Genomic DNA, 21,950 nt, shown 5'->3' with positions numbered 1-21,950 from the left:
AATTTTTAATCTTCTGACTTATCAAGTATTTCTTGTTTTTTTATGTGTTTATTTAGTAAACTTAAAGACATTTTAAGACATATATTACTTAAATGAAATAAAAATTCAAATTGTATTAAAGTATCAGTCAGGAATTTCTTTCTTTTTAGTACTGAAAAATTGGTATTGATAAACACTGAGAGAGGATCACACAATGTAGTTTATATTACTTTATATCTTATTTTTTAGAAAATGACCATAGCAGAAACTTTCTGTGTTACCTTTCAATCTCATCTCTCTTCTTCCTTCACATTCTCCCTCAAACAGACCAAGACTAATTATAGTTTTAAGCAAAATCCCTATGCCTGTATTATACGAGCTCAAACACTACTTTGTTTTCTTACATCTGTTTATCTTATAGGCATGCACACTTGCCATGGTGCACATGTGAAGGTCAGGGGCAGCTTGAAGGAACTGATACTTTCCCTACCTTCAATGCTGAATTTTAAGTGTTTGTATAAAAACATGCATTTATCATAGTATTAGTTCAAAGTATAATTAATTTTTAAAATACAATTGATGTTAATCTGTTTGGATTAAGGTGAGTGTGGTCTCTTTCTTTTATCACCATATAGGTATATTTTTCCTTACATTTATAGAACGAAATAGGCAGACCTTTACCAAAATCAGCAAACTTGATTATTTCATACTCTCTCTGTGCATACGCAGTGTCTGAAAGTCAGTATTCCACAAGTTTCTCAAGCTGAAATATTTCCTGTGCTTTTCTGTTTATTCACCTGCTACAAGTTTATGTGGCAAGGGGCAAATGGACATCTACAGATTGCTGACCTTACTTTTTTCAGTGAGGTACAGAAAGAGGGCAGTCAAGAACTACCAGATGTGTGTCCCTTCAAATTCTGGAATCATGAAAATTTACTTCCTTGTGTTTTTAATGTGAATACAGAGAAGAAACTGAATTTTACCCTATATTGTAATGAGTAGTTATCTATCTTGTCATAGCTGTTAAATTTGCTTATTGAAGTGAATTTATATTCACTAAGATAGTTTGTCTGTCTTAATATACTTCTTTTTACATTTCAGCATTTACACAAACATAAACATGTCTTTAATTGCTGATCTGGTCATTTACAATAAGGAGAACCAATTTCAGTTTTGCTTTTAAATCCTATAATGCCCCTTCAAATTTCTTTTCTGACCAGCTGTTCAGCAAACTTCCTCATCTTAGTGTGTCATCCAAGGCTCTTCCTGACACTGAGCATCACAGACACTTGAAAAGCACAAATTCAGGCAAGTTACTGGGGCATAAAAGTCAACCTCAAATACGACAATAAAAGCAGAATCAATCTTGTAACCTTCAGCAATCTTCCTTCCACCTCAACTGCAGTAAATCAAAGCTACTTCATTTCAGCTAGTGTATGACAGATCATTTGAGGTGAAATAATTGTCATCCACATGTGATGTTACGACCAAGTTCACAGCTCTACAGTATTAACATACAGAGAATAGATTTGGAAAAATTTACAGGTCTGCAAAGAAAGATATTTAAGGAAACCAGTCAGACACAAACTTGCAAATGAAAACAATTTACAATTTAAATTCAATAAAAAAGAATTAAATGAAAATCTATTTGTTAAGAAATTAAATATATGCTGTCTAATAGAAAAACTGGAATAACAAGCAGTTTTTCTTTTTAGCTTTATGAAAGCCTTTCTGTCTACCAAATTCCTATTTCTCAAATATTAAAAAGTAAAAAAAAAATATTTCCCCTGTGAACACCATCACAAAAATGACCAACACACACACACAACACACACACACACACACACACACACACACACACACACACACACACGCACCACTTTCCTAGGTGGAGTATGGTAATGCAAGTAGCTCTTTTAACTGTGTTTTAAGTCATAAACAATGAAGGAATTACAGCAAGAATAATGGAATAACACAAGAGAAAGGAAGGTTTGGAATGCAGCTAGGTGCTAATACATAAGAGTCTTGTCATGATGAACTAATCGTGCATCCCTCTGTCCCTCAGAGCCTATGGTCTCATCCTACCCCCTTATTGTCACTCCCAAGGACCTCCCTGCACCTAATTGCCTTCTATGAAGTTTCCCATGTTGTTGTTTTCTCTCCTTGTACATGAGCATTGTTTTTTTTCCTGTTTATATCACTTAGTTTAATGTATGAACATGACTTCCTTCTAAAACATATATGATTTCTTCAAATGACATATCCTTTTTGTTCCTCTTTAGAGTGACAGATACAGGGAATTTCTTCAGTAATTGATTTCCAGTTTCTTCTCTGAACTACTGTTAGTTGGACTTCTTTTCTCCCTTAACTCTGCAACATCGCTCTTTTCAAAATCAAAATTGGTCTGTTTCAACTCTCTTTTATTACTTTATCTCTAGTTATCCTTTGAGGCAATTGAACACTCCTTTTCTTCCAACTTCCATGAGTATAAGCTGTCTAACTTTTCTATTTTTACATTCCCATTTATCCCTTAATTTGACAAAGAAATATTATAGGACCAGACATGAGATATGCCATCTTTTCCTTAAACATTTCCAAAGGCTTTGGATTTCAACTTGACTTGAACAACCATCTACAAAGCTCACTTCCTTAGTTGGAAGGATAGATCCTCCTCTCCACCACCACTGACACTTTGATTCATATAAATCTTCTTTCTAGCTGTCCCTTGCATTACAGTTTATTCTACATTTGCTACCTGCCACTACATTCTGTAGCACTGCCCGTTCAAGTAGTGACAAAAATAAATGTATTCTGACATTGCAAAATATCCCCTGGGAGATACAATGGCTCATGATTGAACACCATTAGTCTAATGTAACTACAAGTCCAACTTGTCTAGGCACGTCTATGTGTCTGGTAGCCACATATTCTCTAATATAACAATTGCTTCCAAATTCTGAATTGCTCTTTAATTTGGTGACAATCATCTATTAACATTAGTCTTCATCTAATGAGTTTCTCTACCAATCTGAGATTGTGGTTTCCAACATTTTAGATTTATCTAATGCAGATGGACCCCATAGTATCATGGGTGCTGTTTTTTTTTTACTTCTTCAGGGAATTCTCTTTCCCCCAAAAGATCTGTCAGTTATAATGGTATTTCTTTTGTGTTCCAAACTCTAAATGTCAGACTCTAATTACCTGATTCATCTTACTTTCAATTTTTAGTTATTTCTCTATTTAGTTTTAATCTCTATGTCTCCAACTCAACACTTGTACAAGTTTGTTGACTGTTTGTTAGTGTTTGTACCACAGCTACTGAATGAATGAATGAATGAATGAATGAATGAATGACCATATATTCCGACAATCCCCATCCTACTTTCTCTCTCATGTATTCCTATAGCATTCTAGGTGTTCACTTACATGATACTTTGGGTAATTTTTAGTTGAATGTGTTTTCATATAAGTAACTTTTTATTTGTTTTATGGTGACAGGATTTATATATTTACTTTGTAAGCAGTACAAGAATTTCTAGTCAATTATCTTATAACAATTAAATACTGTGTATATATTTTTTACACGTAGAAAGTAGACACACAGCATACAAATTTTGACATATGCAAGAAATTATGTGATACAATTAAAAAGTACAATTTGAATAATGCTTGGATTACCACAGAATCCTCCCTAAGGAATATCTCACATTGTTGTATAAAATTCCAGTCAGATCTGTGGGTTCCTTCTCTTATGCTTCATGTCCCTGCTAAAATTTTATGACCATTTAAGGTCTTGGTATCTTTGGCAACTTTAAATAATTGACAACAAGATGTGCTTACTTTATTCTTTAGATTGTTTCCTATAAAAATTCATTTTGACATTCAGTGTCAATCTTGAAGTATCAAAAAGATACAATCAGGAAGCCTTGTTTTGAGTGGAGCCTTTACTAAGTGACTAAGATTAGTCAAGGTCATAAGTATAGATTCCTCATGACTGAATCCTGGTGGTTCTATGAAAGGAACCAATCCACAGACATTAGGCTATACATTGAACCTCCTTTTCTCTCAGTGAGCAATGGGCTGCACCACCCTGGGACTCTGAGAGCAAAGTGGTAATCACCAGATGCAAGCGCTAGGACTTTAACCAATGCATCTCTCTCTCTCTCTCTCTCTCTCTCTCTCTCTCTCTCTCTCTCTCTCATTAAATATCACTCCATCTATAGTATTGTGTAACTGACAACAGAATGCAGATTAGGGTTCTAAATACAATAGTTGCCCCATTCTCTGACAGTGCATGTGAAAAACAAAGGAAGCTTAACCCGAATTTGTGAGGAAACAACATACTCTCCTGTATCATAGGAATGTTTGACACCATCAGTAATTTCTTTTTTTTCTTTTATTGATTCTTTAGGGATTTCACATCATGCCTTCTAATACTACTTATATCCCCATTCCTTACCCTTATCAAACCCCCCCTCTCTGCCAAAATTAAAAATAACCTAGAAGGAAGGCTGAAGAGTCAGATGACAATTGGGCACTTATTTTTGAGTCACCTACTTTTCATGCCAAGTTGGTTATTCAATCAATGAGAAACACAAACATAATCATTACTTGTATCTGAAAATACTTGTGTGGCACAAATGTTTAATGGGGCTTTGTGTTTCTCATTGTCCCTGCTTAATGGAGAGGCAACATTTAAAATTTATCTAAAACAGTCCCAGTGTGTCTGTAATGCATTTTTGGACCACTGCAATGTGTTATGCCCATATTTAGATATTTCCTATAGCTATAATTATGGATCTTTGTTGGAAAGACAAGAAATCAGGAAAAATGGTAATTTTGATGATCTCCTTGGGGTTTAACTGACAGTGAAAACCATGTATCCACACACAGGTAATAGAAAATTCTACAGTAAAACACAGTCACATTCCAGGTAGACAACAGAGCTACCTAGACAATTCTTAAAAAGAGTGCAAGTAGCCAACAGGTATGTGGACAAAATATCCAATATGACTAAATAGAAATGCAAAATCACTATGAGGTACCACCTGAATCTAGTAAACATGGCTTTTCCAAAATCAACAAAGGAATTAAAAGTCTCAGTGAAGTTGTAGAGAAAAGAGGAACCTTGGCCACTGTTGATGGGAATTTAGTACAAGCATGGATCTAGAAGCAACTGCTTTAAGAGAAATAAATTACTCACAAAATGGCAAGTACCATGCTATCTTACTCAGAGGTGGAAACTAAGTTGAGCTTATAGAATGCAAGAGCTGAATGGAGGTAGCTAGAGACAATGAAGGGATAGGAGATGCTGGTCAATGGGCACTGAGTTATCAGGAGATGGGCTGGTGATATTTTGATGTACTATATTCAGTAGAGTTACGACAGATAACAATAATGGGATGCATTTTTATAAACCCAGACAAATAGTGTTCACCCCATACAGTAATGAATGCAGAGCAATGTTCAGTCCAGTCTTTACATCATATATTACATTCAAATCCATACATTTCTGTACCTTCTGTAACTTCTATTCATGTTAACATAAATGCAAATTCAAGTAAAACGGAATGTTTATTCTTGATTGCTCATGAAAGAATAAAAGTAAATTTTTAAAAATTGCTTTTGGAAAAAAAATTATTGACTCCTGTATCAGAAAGTGCTTGGAAGCCTAAAGTATAGAATTCACAGATTTAAAATTTCTAGAAACCCATAATTTGGGTGGGTTAATTATTGTCTCAAATTTCAGTTTCCTCTAACATAAAATTGTGATAATTAAGGTTTGGTAATCAAAGAGGAAACATAAACATATGTTTAGCACAGTATTTAGAACATATAAGTCACCATTTACCATAGTGCCTCTGTTAGAGTTTGAAATATGACCCTGGATTTAAGAGAAAACCCATGTTTGTGTCTCTGACTCTTGTCAACACAACAGTTGACTTTTAAACTTCTCTGTGCTCCATTTTAAAATTTTCATTGTAGGAAGCTGTTTACATGAGCCGGGCATTGGTGGCACACACCTTTAATCCCAGCACTTGGGAGGCAGAGGCAGGTGGATCTCTGTGAGATCCAGGCCAGCCTGGTCTCCAGAGCGAGTGTCAGGATAGGCTCCAAAGCTACGCAGAGAAACCCTATCTCAAAAACAAAAACAAAAATAAAAAAGAAGCTGTTTACAATTTGTGTCTCTAGGTTTCTAAAACTATATAAATTCTGAAAGCGGTCATTTCACATTAGAAAGAAAAATGGTAAGAGCACAATTTCATTTCATGTCAGTGAGACTGCATTCCCATGACCTCGTGTAAAGGAGGAAGGAATGTGCACAGCATAGTGCACTCATTCTCTAAACATCATATGACAGAGTATCTAAATGAACCAGCCATGCTGTTATTCATCTCCAAAACACAGCAGCCCCTAGGAATAGAACATAAATGAACAGGCTCATTAGGAAAGACTAATTAATGTAGGTGAATTCACTATGGTTATTTCTGTATTTGACATAGAGCATAGCTAAAGTGTGTTTGAAATCTACATTAAAAAGGGAAATAGGTTTCTGAGATCAGATGATATCGGGAGTGTTCAGGGTGGTATGGCCATAGACTAAAATGTGTAGCCTAGGCTGGCCTCGAACTCGTGATCCTCCTGCCTCTGCCTCCTTCAGCAAATCCTACCGGCATGCACCACCGTTTGTAATAGCCAGAACCTGGAAGCAACCTAGATGCCCCTCAACTGAAGAATGGATAGAGAAAATGTGGTACATTTATACAATGGAGTACAACTCAGCAGAAAAAAGAACGGAATCTTGAAATTCTCAGGCAAATGGATGGTACTAGAAGAAACTATCCTGAGTGAGGTAACCCAGTCACAAAAAGACAAACATGGTATGTACTCACTCATATATGAATTTTAGATATAGAGCAAAGGATTACCAGCCTACAATCCTCTTCACCAAAGAAACTAGGAAACATGATGGACTCTAAGGGAAAAATGCATGGACCACAGGAATGGGAAGGGGCAGGAACTCCTGAGCTAATTGGTAGCATGTGTGTAGTGGAGAGGGAGCTGCCAGAATGAGAGGAGGAGAAGAGGGGAGGAAGAAATGGAGGAGCAGAAATATTGAGTTGGGGGAAGGATAGAGGAGAGCAGGATGAGGGAGCCATTATAGGTCCGAGGAGAGATCTGGCACTAGGAAGATTTCCAGAGACCTACAAGGATGACACAAACTGACAATCCAGGCAATGGTAGAGAGGATAACCTAAATGCCCTTCCCCTAAAATGAGATTGCTAACTACTATTTATGCCATCCTAGAGCCCTCATCCTGTGGCTGATGGAAGCAGAGGCAGACATCCACAGAGATACACTAATCTGAACTCTGGAACTTAGTTGCAGAGAGGGAGGAATGAAGATCAAAGGGGTTGGTACCAGGCTGGTGAAACCCACAGAAACAGCTGACCTGAACAAGGGAGAGCACATCGACCCCAGATGCTGTCTAGGAGTCCAGTACAAGACTGATCCAGACACCTGAACATGGATGTCAATGAGGAGGCCTCTGCACTCTAAGGGTCCCCTGGTAGTGGATTAGTATTTTCTCTGGTGTAAGAAGGGACTTTGAGAGCCAATCCCACATGAAGGGATGCTCTCTTGGCCTGGACACATGGGGGAAGGCCTAGACCCAGCCCAGGATGTTGTGGTAGACTTTGGTGAGCCACAGTTGAGGGCCCTACCCTGCCTGGGGATTGGAGGGTGCATGGGGTGAAGGGTAAAAGAACAGGGTGTGGGGAGGGGAGGGAGAGGGAGAAGGGATTGACATGTGAAACAAGCTTGTTCCTAATTTGAACTAATAAAAAAATTTAAAAAAAGGTAAATAGGAATGAATATAAAGGCCATGAGTGGAGGGAACAATATAACATTAGATATCATAGACCCCCCCATTGGGTAAAGACAGATTTTGCTTTTCAGTTATTTCTTTATTTTAAAATCGATTTACTTTTTTATGTGTATGAATGTATGTATACCATATAGAAGCCTGGTGATTACAGATGTCAGAAGACAACATCAGACACTCTACATCTATGTTTACAGAAAGCTGTGAGCTGCCATGTAGGTGCTGGAAATCAAATCCAGGTCATCTTCAAGAACAGCAAATGCTCATAAATACTGATCTCATTCTCCAGCCCTACAATCATTTTTTTACTTTTACTATTAGAAACTTTTAGGTAAAGTTTTCCACAATTTCTTCTTCCAATGCTTGCTAACACTTAGCATTTGGAAACATTTAGGCAGAAGCATGAACAAATCTAGAAAGAGGGCCCACATCCTCATGTCTAATTAATAGCCCAAATACAGTCCTTACCCAGGGAAGGTTGGATAAAGGACTCCCCTACGATAACCAACGTGTGGATGCTCGTGTGCCCAATATACAATAGTGAAGTATTCATATTCGCCCTGTTAATGTACTTTAAATCATCTATGTATTTGTCATAATTCCTCATATAACATAAATGCTGTGTCAGTATTTGTCATATATTATTTGGGGAGTATGATGAAAAATCTACACCTGTTTAGTACATATGTGATTTTTTAAAAATCAGTTTTGTTTAAATATATTCATAGAGCAGGGCAAATTTCTAATAAGTATAGGGATGGTATCCACAGATACAGCTGCCTATCACCCCTTATCAAAGGGTCTCCTTGCAACAGACAGAAACTATCACAGAAAACCACAACTGGTCAAAATACAGGGGACAACTGGGTTGCACGGTCCTAATGACTAGATCTATAACAGAATTTCTGTGCCTAAAGCTTGGAGAACACTGAGTGAGAGGGAACGAAAAGATTGTAACAGTCAGAGGACCAAAATGTCTGCTCTGAGATTGTCTTCTAGAGATGATAGGGAAGCTTTACCCATGATACCTCAACAGTAGGTCTGCCTAAGCAAGAGGTCAATAATGGCAATACTAACAGACAGGGCAACATGGAACAGGAAATCTCAAGGAGTCCAATCCCTAGAAAAATAACTATAGGTAAGAAATAGCTGGTCAGAAAGGGAGAGTTTTCCATGGATGAACACTCTAACTGGTTATCCAATACCAAGTAATCAGACCTAAAATAATGTACTTAGAAGCAATGCACTAAAGAAAACAGGCTGTATTATGTATTTGTACATACCCACAGGCATGGGCCATAATGTAACAATAATAATCAAAGAAAAACAGGTCATGTATTTGAGAGGCAGTAATGAAATAAAGGGATGGGGCATGAGAAGGATTTTAAAGAGGAAGGGGGAAATATATTTTAATTATTTTTTAATTAAGAAAAAAACTGTGTTGAAGAATGAGCTAATTTATATTAAACTACCTATCTGATTACTAGGAACTCTGCTCAAACTGGACCATAGGCAGAAAGTACTGGAAAAGAAGACCTTGATCTGACCTGGCTTGGAAGACTAACAGAACAAGGAACGATAAGCAAAGCAACTCTTAACTTTTCCCTGACTCTAGCTATGGGTGTGCTATGCAGAGACAACAACACTGCTAGTAATTCTATTTTCCATCATAGAATATGAGTGGAATAGGGCCCAAGAACACCACGGGCTACCTCAGGGTAAAACAATGCAGAAGGCTTTGGTAATTTCTAGATTTCAACCTTAAAGCACCCAGTTTCAATCATATGGATTAATGGCCCAGAGTTAAATGGTGATTAGTTTATGCTTTGTGCTTTTATGAATCTTCATTTACTACATTTGTCTGTGGAATTTTCTTTCTCCTGACTACATCACGCACCCTCTAGTGTGAGCAATGCTCATAAAATTAGAGTGCTGTGCAGCCCTTAGAGTGGTTTGTGCCTATACTGTGGGAAACCCTTTGCAGTTCTTCTTGACAGCTTTTCCTGAGGTTGTGCCCTCCATCTTATGTGGCTTTCCATGGTTCCTTCACTTGAACATTCATTCCTGAAACTGCCATGCTTTTTCTGTGTACCCTTATTATTGGTTTTATATTTTTTTCAACAATACCCTTTATGAAATTGGAGGATTTAGGTTAGCTAAATTGTACTAGTCTGAGTTTACTGATGGTAAGTGTGGTGTCCTCACCAAATTCCTGTAATGAAACCTAACCTCTAAAATCAGTAGCTTAATAGGGGACATTAGTGAGACATTAGGTCACTGTGGGATTTGTACCCTTCAAATGAGGCTCCAAACACATGAAACATTATTTTACCATATAATATATATGACATTGAAACTGCTAGCATCTTGACCTTGAAATGTCCTAGTGCCCAGAAGAGTGTGAAATAAATTTTTCCTGATTGTAAGTCCCCAGGTTTGTGGCATTTGGTTATATCCACTAGTGTACATGAAAACAATAGGATTAGTTTATAGTGTGTATTATGCATGCTTCATTACATGGGTAATGAATAACATTGTGTATTGTTTTGCCTACAGATTGTATACCACTGTTGAATCATGAACAGGGACAGTATGCCCACCATCATGCGATGTTTCCTTCTTTTAACAAGCAGGACACAATTTTAAAAATTCAGAAGCCATTGATTAGAGTCATTCTAATTTGGTTAAGATTATACTGAAAAGAGGGTATAATCCTAAGATTATAAGCAATACTACCTATCTCTCAATTCAGACAACTTCAGTTGTTCTCTTCTATGAAATAGCAGACACAAAACATGTATTTCTATGTACTACCTTTAACTATTAAGGTCAGGAACATAGAGCATCATTCTTCTGCAGATAACTTCTAGCATGTTTAAAAGTACACACTGAGTTTTTATATCAAAATTGTGTCCAGGATCCCTGTCCCTAAATTGGACCTTCCAGGCTGTTTTCAAATTTTCTTCTCTCTTGTTGTACTGTGTCCACCAGAGAAGTATGCTCTGCTTCAGCTGTGTGGCTTGCATTCTAGAAAGTGACTATTGCGATCTTCCTGGCACATAAGAAAGGCCCAGTGCTTTGCTGTCCCACTGTCCTTAAGAATAATTTGGAAGTAGGATCTTGTTCATTGGTCATTTTCTGCCAAGTGTTCTTTTGTACTAACAACCTATGTGCAGAGTGGGTTTCATTTTGGATCCCTGAAGTGATTTTTCCTAAGAAGCTGAGGAATATGGAGCTAGCTTGGGAATAATGATGGAAGATGTAACCTCCAGTTATCTTTTACAATAGTTTTCCCCAGAAATGAATTCAGAAAAAAGGTACCATATGGGTTGTATCTCTCTATGATAGAGAGTCTGCATTTAAAAACCCAAAGACACCTCTGAATAAATGAATATTCACACATATTGATCAGCTCAGGAGACATTCATTGGATAGGAAACACAGGGCAGGAACCCAAAAAGCAGCAGTCTGTAAAGTTCTGGGTTCCTTACCTGAGAATGTGCAGAAGCTAGCTGTGGTTTCATATATATATATATATATATATATATATATATATATATATATATATAATTTTAATTAGAAGCAAGATTGTTTTACATGTGAATCCCAGTTCCCTCTCCCTACCCTCCTCCTCTACCACCCCCACAAACTAAAACCCTACCAATCAAATATTCTTTCTGCTCCCCAGGGAGGGTGAGGCCTTCCATAGGGGGTCATTAGAGTCTAACATATCCTTTGGGATAGGGCCTAGGCCCACCCCTGTAGGTTTTGTCTCAGGGAGTATTCCTGTATGTGGATTGGGCTCCAACATCCACACCTATGCTAGGGATAAGTACTGAACATCTACAGGAGGTCCCATAGATTTCTGAGGTCTCCTCACAGAAACCCACATTTCTGGGGTCTGGATAAATCCTATGCTGGTATCCCAGCTTTCAGTCTGTGGACCAAGAACTCCCGGTTGTTCAGATCAGCTGTTTCTGTGGGTTTCACCAGCCTGGTCTGGACCACTTTGCCCATCACTTGTTCTTCTCTGCAACTGGATTCCAGTTCAGTTCAGTGATTAGTTGTGGGTGTCTGCTTCTACTTCCACCAGCTGCTGGATGAAGGCTATAGGATGGCATATAAATCGGTCATCAATCTCATTATCAGGGGAGGGCATTTAAGGTAGCCTCTCCTCTGTTGCTTAGATTGTTAGTTGGTGTTATCTTTGTAGATCTCCAGACATATCCATAGTGCCTGATTTCTCTGTAAACCTAAAATGTCCCTCTCTATTATGGTATCTCCTCCACTGCTGGTTGGAGTGCCAACTTGGACAGCCACTTTGAAAATCAGTATGGCGACTCCTCAGGAAAATGGGAATCAATCTACCACAATACCCAACAATTTCATTCTTAGGCATATACCCAAAATATTCACATTCATACAACAAGGACATCTGTTCAACGATGTTCATAGCAGCATTATTTGTAATAACCAGAATCTGGAAGCAGCCTAGATGCTCCTCAAATGAAGAATGGATAGAGGAAATGTGGTATATTTACACAATGGAGTACTACACAGTAGAAAAAAAGACAATGGAATCTTGAAATTAACAAGAAAATGGATGGAACTAGAAGAAATCATTCTGAGTGAAGTAACCGAATCAAAAAAAGACAAACATGGTATGTACTCACTCATATGTGGATTTTAGACATAAAGTAAAGAATACTGGCCTACAATCCATACTGCCAGAGATGCTAGTAAAAAGGAGGACCCTAAGAGAGACATACATGCTCCCCTGGAGAAGGGGAAAGGGACAAGATTTCCAGAGAAAATTGAGAGCATGGGAGGAAGGGGGAGGGAGCTAGGAGAATGAGAAGGGGAGAAGAGGAGGGATGAGGAGGACATGAGGGAGCAGAAAGGTTGAGTCAGGGGGAGAAGAGAAGAAAACAAGTAAAGAGCTCTGGTTTCTTATCTCATAGTAAATGAGCACCCTTACTTGAAAGCTATACATGAGGGTGGGGCTATAACACCAGTAAGTACAAAATCCCTTTGTATGAACAGCTTTAGAGTTGGATCTCTGGATTCTTAAGGTGAAAAGGGGTGTACCAATTCCCTAATTGTAGCCCATCTCATAAATGATTTGGGGGGTCACCTGTTCTGAAGGAGACTGCTACAATAGTCTTGATTAAGGCCTTGTTGAGGCCCATTAAGGAAAATCTATTTCCTCTGATCAAAACAATAGAATCTAAGTTCTATAGAGATCTCAAAGTCAAAACTACCAAAAACCTAAGTGTTAATCTAGCCAGACTCTCAATCATCTGTCCAAGAGATCACCACCCAGGAAAGCTGATTCATCTAAAGGCATGCTAAAAAGATGGGAGGAACAGCTACCACTTTAATGAGGTATTTGTACTTTTCCTTCCCAGAAACCCCACCCATCTTACACTTTGTGGAAGCAACCTCAACTTTCCATTTTCAGTCGTATGTTATCCTTTCTCTTTGTTCTGATTTCTTTCTTTTATATATCCTCCATAGAATAGACATGCTGTCTTGGACACTTGGGCTTTCTCATTCTTCTTTTCTGAAGCTATTCCTTCTCTCTCCTTCCTCCATGTGGCTGTTTACAACTGTCATAATTTTCTCTCTTCCCTGACTCTATCTTCCTTCTCTGGAAACTGCTGAAGCTTATAGTTATCCTATAATTTTTCTTTTAAGCTAAGAAAATTGTTGTAAATTCATTGTGTCCCTTTTATATTGTTTTTTAATGAGGTCCCTTCTCAGATTTCTTGGTGGTATGCAACATCCTAAGTTGGAGTTCCCAAAATTTCTGGTAATAACATGGACCAGAGCTGGATATTATTTTCTACGTTATCACAGAGATCGTAAAACTCCAGGAATTTAAGGTGTATCATATGTTAGCCAAATCTCAGGCTTGCACATTTATTATCTGTTGCCTTGGCCATGTAAACAGTGACTATTTGAATAGAAGATAGTGAGAAGAGAAAGGCACAAGGAGGTTATAATGACTTTTAAATAATATAGTTCCGGATTTGTATCATTCTGCAAGGTTCTAGTGAGAATCCAGGTAGCATATGCATATCTTCCCTTTAGCCAGTTCATGGCTCTTGAGTTCTGGCTCACTTTTCTTCAATACTGAGGATGATATCTGACTTCAGTGGCTAAGGGTGATCAAAAGAAGAAATAGAGGCAGAAAATCTATACACTGACCAGCATTTGTAAAGAATAACAAAAACTACATTAGCAATGTTTAAGAAGGTTTGGGGTGTTGATGGCTGTTATCCAAGAAAAGGATTAAAACAGCAGGAGATGGAGCAGACATATATGTTCTAAGAGGCTACATACACTAGTTCTGATTCTTCACAGAAAATCACTTCCTCTGATCCTGATAAAAGTCTATTCCTCTTATCACCATCCTACCCTGCAACAAACCCCTAGTTATGTGACAGTAACTCACAATATACTGAATCTTTAACAGAGGCAGCTGCATATATTAGGTTTGGTTTTGTTTTACAAAAGACTTTCAAACACTTCAAAAGGTTATTAGGTATATATGAGTTCAGTGTGGGTTTATCTGACCAACTCTGCATTACCTAGGGCAGAAAAAAGAACAGGGAATTCAACCCCCATTGTGGGATTTTGGTCAATAAATGTATGCAGGGATCAAATTGAAAGAAAGGAGGAAAGCAAAGAAGAGACAGAGAAGAGAAAGGGTGGAGAAGGAAAACATGAAGGGTATTGGAGGAACACTTATTTCCTGAGAATGAAGCCACTCCAAAGAGATCATGAGCTGCAAATTAAACAATTCTTCAGCAAGAATTTTGACAAGGAAATTTCATTAGGGATTTAAATCTCGATGGAAGCTCAAGTTGCTGCATTAAGATATGAAAATTGTGCAAATATTGTTCCTTAGAATGATGTTTGCCTCAGGTCATTGAGTTTCAGTCAATGAAATTTAGAGTGATAAATGTCCTGTTGAAAATAGCTAGCAGAGGAAAGGCTCCAGGAGAGGGAGAGAAGAGCCAGCAGTTGGAAGCTTAGGCCCTAGAGTCATTTGGAAGAGAAGTGAGACTCCAGTGTTAACTGAATGTGTGACCTTGAGTTAGTGTATTTTGCATCTCTGCAGTCTAATTTCCACATCCATAAAATGTGAACAATTTCTAATGCGCTCCCCACTAGTCTGTGACTGTGAAGAATTAATGAAATAATCCAGTGGAAAGCCCTTTGGCACAGTCTCTGGCATGCAGAACCTCTTACCGTATACTCAAAATGATGACAATGAAGACAAAGGAGTGGGCTAAAATCTACCTGGGTGTGACTTTCTCCATCTCTATGTTATACCAAAATCTACCATCATTGCCTTCACTCAGATGAGAATTGGGAGACTTAGAAACTGAATATATGTGTGCCCTGGTTTAAGGGGTATCTCTAACATATCTCAGTGTTTATGTATAAACATGTTATTTTCTCTCATTAGTTGATAGGGTCCTCAGAGATCAAATCCCATTGTATTATCATAATCTGGCTGATCAACAATTTGGTATTTGCTTAGAAAATTCTAGTGGAATGAATTAATGATCTCATAAATAAATATATACATGGATGAGTATCTGACATAACATGACTCAAGGACTCATCTATAGATTCTATTTTTGTGCAGATTTTTTATTTGAATTAGAAACAAGATTGTTTTGCATGACAATCCCAGTTCCTTCTCCCTTATAGATTCTTAATATGTGAAAATTCTTGGTTTTGATTTCAAGGAAATCAAATCTTACTTTTGTCGAGTAAGACATAATGCTTTTTACAGAAAATTTGAGTAACAAGAAAACAAGTTCACATAACTCCATAACCCAAAATTCTAAAAGGGCCCCCTTAAGCAGAGCAGTATATTTTATTTCTAACTATATATCAGAGAATGTTCATTTTGCAGCCCTACATAATTTATTTTCTATTTCATGATGTCATATGATAGAAATGTTTGAGGCACTTGTCATTCTTACAGAAGACAAGGTATGAAATGTTTCAAAGATAAGCCTGTTGTACAGTATGACTAATATTTCCTTTCCCACCAAGACTGCATGAAATAATCATATGCACTTTAATCTTAGCTACATAGGCTCATTGGGAATTTTTTCCCTGTGAGAAAAACACAGTCACTAGTGTGTGTCACACACTCTGAATATCTACACTGATAGACTAAAAATTGCCTTTGCAATTTGAAAGTGTCTGTCATTACCCTCATTGAATTAAATTTCGGAGTCCAACTGCATTACAAAATTTGATTAGGGCTTTAAAGAGCAATTATTTTATCCGCTTTGTATCATCTACAAGGCTTGTCTAGAATTCTGCACTTGAAAACTAATTTACCACTACATATAAAGTTTTATTTTTCAGAAGAAGGGGCTGGTGAGATATACAACTCAGTGAGTAAAAGTACTTGCCACAAAGCCTGACCACCTAACATTGTTCCCCAGGACTAACATGGTCTGACTGACTTCCTCAAGCTGTCATAGGACCACCATGTGTGCACCATGGCATGCATGTGTGTACACGAAAGCATGCACATGCATGTACTTACACACACACACACACACACACACACACACACACACACACACAGAGAGAGAGAGAGAGAGAGAGAGAGAGACAGAGAGACAGAGAGACAGAGAGACAGAGAGACAGACAGAGAGACAGAGACACACAGAGAGAGACACACAGAGAGAGACACACAGAGAGAGACAGATAGAGAGAGACAGACAGAGAGAGACAGAGAGACACACACAGAGAGAGAATATAAACTTACTTTGGAAACAAAAGTATTAAAAAGAAGGAGAGAAGGGTTTTGAAAATGGGAAATACAGAAAAGGGGAAAGAGAATGAAGAATAAATGTAAACTAGACACTTTAGGAAAGAGTTTTTGTGGGGATCAGAGAAAACAAATCACCAAGCTTTTTATTTTTTGATGTAGACTCCACAATACCTCAAATGTATGCTTCCAAAAACAGCTTAAATAGAGCTTCAGATACCAGCTCAACAAGTCACCATAAGTACAAAATGAAGAAGTCACAGAGTATTAACATGATGATTTTTTGATAATTTCTAGAGAAGGGTACTTCACCTTTCACAGAACAGAGATCTGGATTGGTTGTTAGCCTTTTAACAACCTTCACACTTCTCAAGAGGTGTAAAAGTTTGCAAATAATGACAAGGTGAATGCCTTGCCAAGATAAAACACATTTAAATGAAATTAAAGAAAAAAATCCCTCCTTTCCTTAAAGTTTGCATTATCCAAGATAATTTGGCTAGAAATTTATGGGACAAATTGACACACACGTTGTGAAAAGATGTTGAAGACAGCTAGATATGTTCTTTGTGTTATAAGACACAGGTAGACTAAGAAGATCCCCTCTTGTTCTAGTCCATATAAAATACTTTCTAAGTCCTCATGGTGCATGTTAAATATATATGAAACCATAAAATTGCCTGTACAGTTTAGAAAGGTATGTCATTATCCTCATTGAACTGAATTTCTGAGGCCATCAAAATCTCTTTTCTTTAGTGATGATTGAATTGTAGCAGTCATTCAAACAGCAAAGTAAAATTTACATCCAAAGTAAAATTTTTACTTTTAAACAAAAATGGTCATTTTCACATAGTTACCTTTAAATTCATATACTACCTGAAACTGTAACCAAGAAACTAATAACCATTAGTATTTGGGCTTGTAAAAATGGTCTTCTTTCATGAAGAAAAAAATAATAATTTCACTAGCATCATAATACCTGATATGAAAATAGTTTGGTCAGACTAGAGCTGGGTTTTTAAAGTTTGTTTGAAAACATCTTAGGTAATTCCATATACATATTTTCTTATTTCAGTAAGGTAAATATTAATAAATTCACCATTATCACAAATTATCAGGCACAGTCTCAGAAGCAATATGAAAATGCAGTTTCATAACATTCCATAGATTATTAATGAGCTATTTCTCTATATCCTTCCTTTTGCAACAGAGTGATAGTAGGAGCCAGCCTGAGTACTAAGGTAGTGGTTGTCTGCAATTCCTTCCCAGCAGAGGGGCAGGGTGGCATTAAACCGAAGGCTAAATCTCACATGGGAGAGGAATAGACTGAGTTAATCCTGGTTGTGCTTTGAACTTGGACACCTCCCAACACTTCCTATCCTTGACAGCTTTCAGAGACCCAGAAGTGAAATACAACCTTCAGCCAAGTTAAGACCTGCACTCAGGCAAGACGGCCTATACATCCCATTACAGAGAAAAAAAAGGCTTGACCTACTTGGATCCGATAAGATGGAGTCTGTTTTCGGCAGAAATTGATCACAACGGACTCCTTGGTAGCCTTCCTTGCACCTGAGAAAAGGGGATAAATGACAAATATATGCATGTGGTTGTGAAAGTTTTGAGATTTCATCAAGCAGATTCAGCAGTCACAGTGAATTGTGAATAGTTTTCTTAGCCTTTTGTATTTGATTCAGTCTGTTTCCAATTCTATGGGCAGATTCTAGATTCCATTTTGTCCAAAACAAACAAATAAATAAAAACACCCAGAAGAACACAGCTTTGCAGCTATAGTTGCAAACACAATACCCCCGAACCAAATCCCCAACATCTGAAATGGCCCTCTCAGCAGAATGGATAGTGGTTATCTTGTTATCCTATATGGCTGGCACAAGGTGCATGTTTCTTTATTCAATACTCTGGTTTCCAAATGTGTTCAGAAACATTTTGCAAGCACTATTTTTCTTACAAGGCACATTTTCTAATATTACACATCACCTACAGATTTAGGCTTACTGTATTTCTTCCTTGTGTTTTATTGCTTTGCTCCTTTGCTGATTTCACTTTTTTTGAATTCATTCCTTAGTTCTTCTTCCTGTCAGAGTTACTTCCTTGCCAGAAGTGTCAGCATATCACCCTGCAGGGCTTGAGAGGCATCAAGTTTCCCTGTTTGCTCCTTTATATTTAGAAAATATATACCAAGTGTCTGGTCTCTACCAGGGCAAGAGCCTGAGTGAGCACATTGCTGAAGCTAGGAACATCCTGGAAGCTATAGTCACTAGGCACATCCAAACATTCAGTCCTACTTGTTCTGCTCTGCTCAATCAATTATGGCTGCTTGACCAGCTCTGACAACCACAATGCATCCACAGCTAGTTCAAGCTAATGTAACTCAGGCTCCAAACACTGTCTGGGTATGGTCTTTTAAGTGGAATATAGTATTTACTGGTCTTCTTGAGGCTTAATCTGTCATGCTTGAGCTAAGCAGAGAAGTCACCATTGTCACCCGTTGGATGAATCCTTCATACTTTCCGAGGGAAATAATTGGACTGCTGACATGAAAATCAGGTTTGAAAAATCAGGTCTTCTTGTTAGAAATCTATGAAATTGACACACATATTCAAAGAGGCAGTCCCACTGGCACTGGCCAAGAGGGTTGTGGATCCTTCACTCAGAGTACACTTTATTTCCTCAGTGTGAGGAAGTATTAGATGGGGATTACTGCAACAAGGGCAGCAACATTGAAAGCACCAAGGCCTTTGTGTGCCTTTCATTTTGAGATAAATTGGAACTCAGATAATCAGACAGGCTCTCTTTAACTCCTTTGCAAAAGATGGCACTCTCAAATATATTTGGTGATTTCCCCCATAGTCTGAGAACAAAGATTTCTACTATGTGTATGCAGATATCCCAGATGCCTATGAATTCATTTGTGCAAACCCTTATCTTCACTGCTTTAAAATGAAAATATTGTGCTTGAAATAAAATGTGCAAATGCTTGGTGTTCTAATGGTAAAAAGTCAGCCAGACAGTAATTAGGGTTGAAACCTATTTGTAATAAATATGTTCTGGTTTCTGAAAGCTGCCCCAAGGCTGACATTTACGATCCTCTAGAATTAGCATTGCCAAGGTGCTTCAATCTTCATTTCCCTGTGACTGTGAGCCATGCCCTGCATATGTGTTATTGTACACGTACTCTTTCCAGGGATGTTATTTCCAGCCCATGAGAGAAGTTTTAAGAACCCTTTTGTCTATTTTTATATTTATTTAATGTGAAAATGGCATCCTAGGGGGGTGACAGCTTTTAAAGGAAAGCTTTTTTTTTTTTTTTTTTTTGCTGTGCTTTTTAAAGGTTCATTGTTACTTAAAACCCATTATTCCATTTGTGTGTGGAAAACAAAATAAAGAAAGAGGTTTGCAATTTTTCCAGTCTTAAACTGATTGACCAACAATCAGAGCCCACCTTAGAGTTAGGCCTCGGCCTCAGGGGGCATTAAGAAGATTGTAAAGTGGGTCTTTTCCAGCTTCCTCCACACCTGTGGGCTGCAGATAATAGAAATTGATAGTGGTGCAGTAAAATTGCTCAGGCTAGGGAGCCCAGCACAGACTGAGGCCACAGCAACATACACAGCCACAGCAAGCCTTTCTCTGTTGGGAAAGATTCAAGAGCCACTGCTAATTGGTGCTAGGGCTTGAAAAACAACACATAAATTTCTCATTTAAAAATCACACATACATCACCTTGATAAGTTCAGACGCATCCAAACATGAAGATGGAATGCTGTTATCACAGGCTGCTGATGAAATGAGTCAAATCTATGACAATATTAAAGTGTCAGGGTGAGGGGGTGTTCAAAAGCATGTCTATCGCCCAATGAGTCTAGTAGACCTTCTCTTGGAGGTGGTAATTGACAAATTCTGTGTGGTTTGCTTCTGTTTCAGTTAGGTTGGAAGATGGCAAGAGTTATTGTTTTCTTTTTTAAAAGTAAAGTATAAGGAACAAGAGTGGCATTTATACACCAGAATATTGGTTTCATCTTAAAGTGTCACATTGAAAAGTGCCTGAAGAGTTTAATGGTAAATATGGCTTTGTTTGAAAAAAAGCACAAACCTTGCTTTAGCTGAATTAGTAATTTGTCCACTTTCTACTCTGCTTTTCTCTGAAGGTTCACTCAGTTCACCCATTCTCTGTATTTCTTTGTCTTTTAGAAGTCTGCATAATGGCTATTATATTAAAAAACACAATATTGTCTCGTCATTTCACAGGCAAGTTTTGATTCTTGGAGGAAACAGCAAGGGTTGACAAAAGGTTACATGAGGAAAATGAAAGAATTATTGCCAACTGTGAAATAACCACAAAACAAAGTTGCTTTGCAAGAGCTGAGACATTGTACTGTGGGCAAAATTAGCTTCAAATTCCCTGTGTCTACTCTGAGCTGAAGGAGTTGTCTCTTTAGAAACTGTAAATTCTTAAGATTCAGTTTGCTTTATTTCCAAGAATAAATGGTCATAAGAAGGAGGACTATTAAGTTGAAATCGGAAGCCAAGTAGGGGAGATGAAAAGACATAGCTGCAACTATTATTCCCCCCCCTTTTATTGTGGGCAGAGTAGGGAGAAGGATGGGTAATCTGCAAACCAGCTGCAGTATCTGCCAGATCTAGCCAATGATGAGCCTCGGTACCATATTACACTCATGCACCCAGAGGGCAAGACTGTAATTTCAAATGTACACATGACTAATTTTCTTTATGTCCTCTCAGATTTGCTTTCACTGCCCTTCTCACATGTCCAGTTTCATCTGAAATAACAGGAATCCTTATGGATCATTTTTATCTCCTCTACATTGTCCTCAAGAAAAAGCCCATTGGCCAGTTAGTAAAACAAAACAAAACAAAACAAAACAAAACAAAAGCCATGGGTAACAGTAACCAAATGGAGACCATGGATACACTATCTTTGGCTAAAATTCAAAACTTTCAGTGCTTGTTTGGTCTGGCATGGTGAAACAGAATTATCAGTATATCAAGACTGCATATGGAAGGACTCCAAAGAAAAGTGTTTTAAATAGTCCAGTTGGCACACTTTTACTGTCCCATGAACATCTTTCCAGGATAGTGAAGAGTATTGAATTTAGAGGCTCATGGTTGCAGAAGGGGCCAAGGAATAAGTGATGATTGAGTGTTCAGCCCTAAATGGGACATGCATAATACACCCCTAAAGGTCCAGAAGCAGGAGTATGAAGACTAAGAGCAAGAAGATAGGGAGAAGGATAGTGGAGTAC

General features: G+C 37.8%; 1 protein-coding gene across 1 annotated transcript in view; it reads right to left on the bottom strand.

Moving 5' to 3' along the window:
* The window catches only part of Nrg3 (neuregulin 3), a 1,018,353-nt gene that overhangs the window by 236,817 nt on the left and 759,586 nt on the right, over positions 1–21,950 (bottom strand). Inside the window, exon 4 of the mRNA XM_027389423.2 lies at positions 18,167–18,240. Coding sequence (XP_027245224.2) covers positions 18,167–18,240 — 74 coding nt within the window. The remainder of the gene's footprint in view (positions 1–18,166; positions 18,241–21,950) is intronic.

The sequence above is a fragment of the Cricetulus griseus genome, assembly GCF_003668045.3.
Source record: "Cricetulus griseus strain 17A/GY chromosome 1 unlocalized genomic scaffold, alternate assembly CriGri-PICRH-1.0 chr1_1, whole genome shotgun sequence".
NCBI lineage: Eukaryota > Metazoa > Chordata > Mammalia > Rodentia > Cricetidae > Cricetulus > Cricetulus griseus.
The sequence above is the reverse complement of the archived record's forward strand: the minus strand, read 5'-3'. Positions and strand labels throughout refer to the sequence as shown.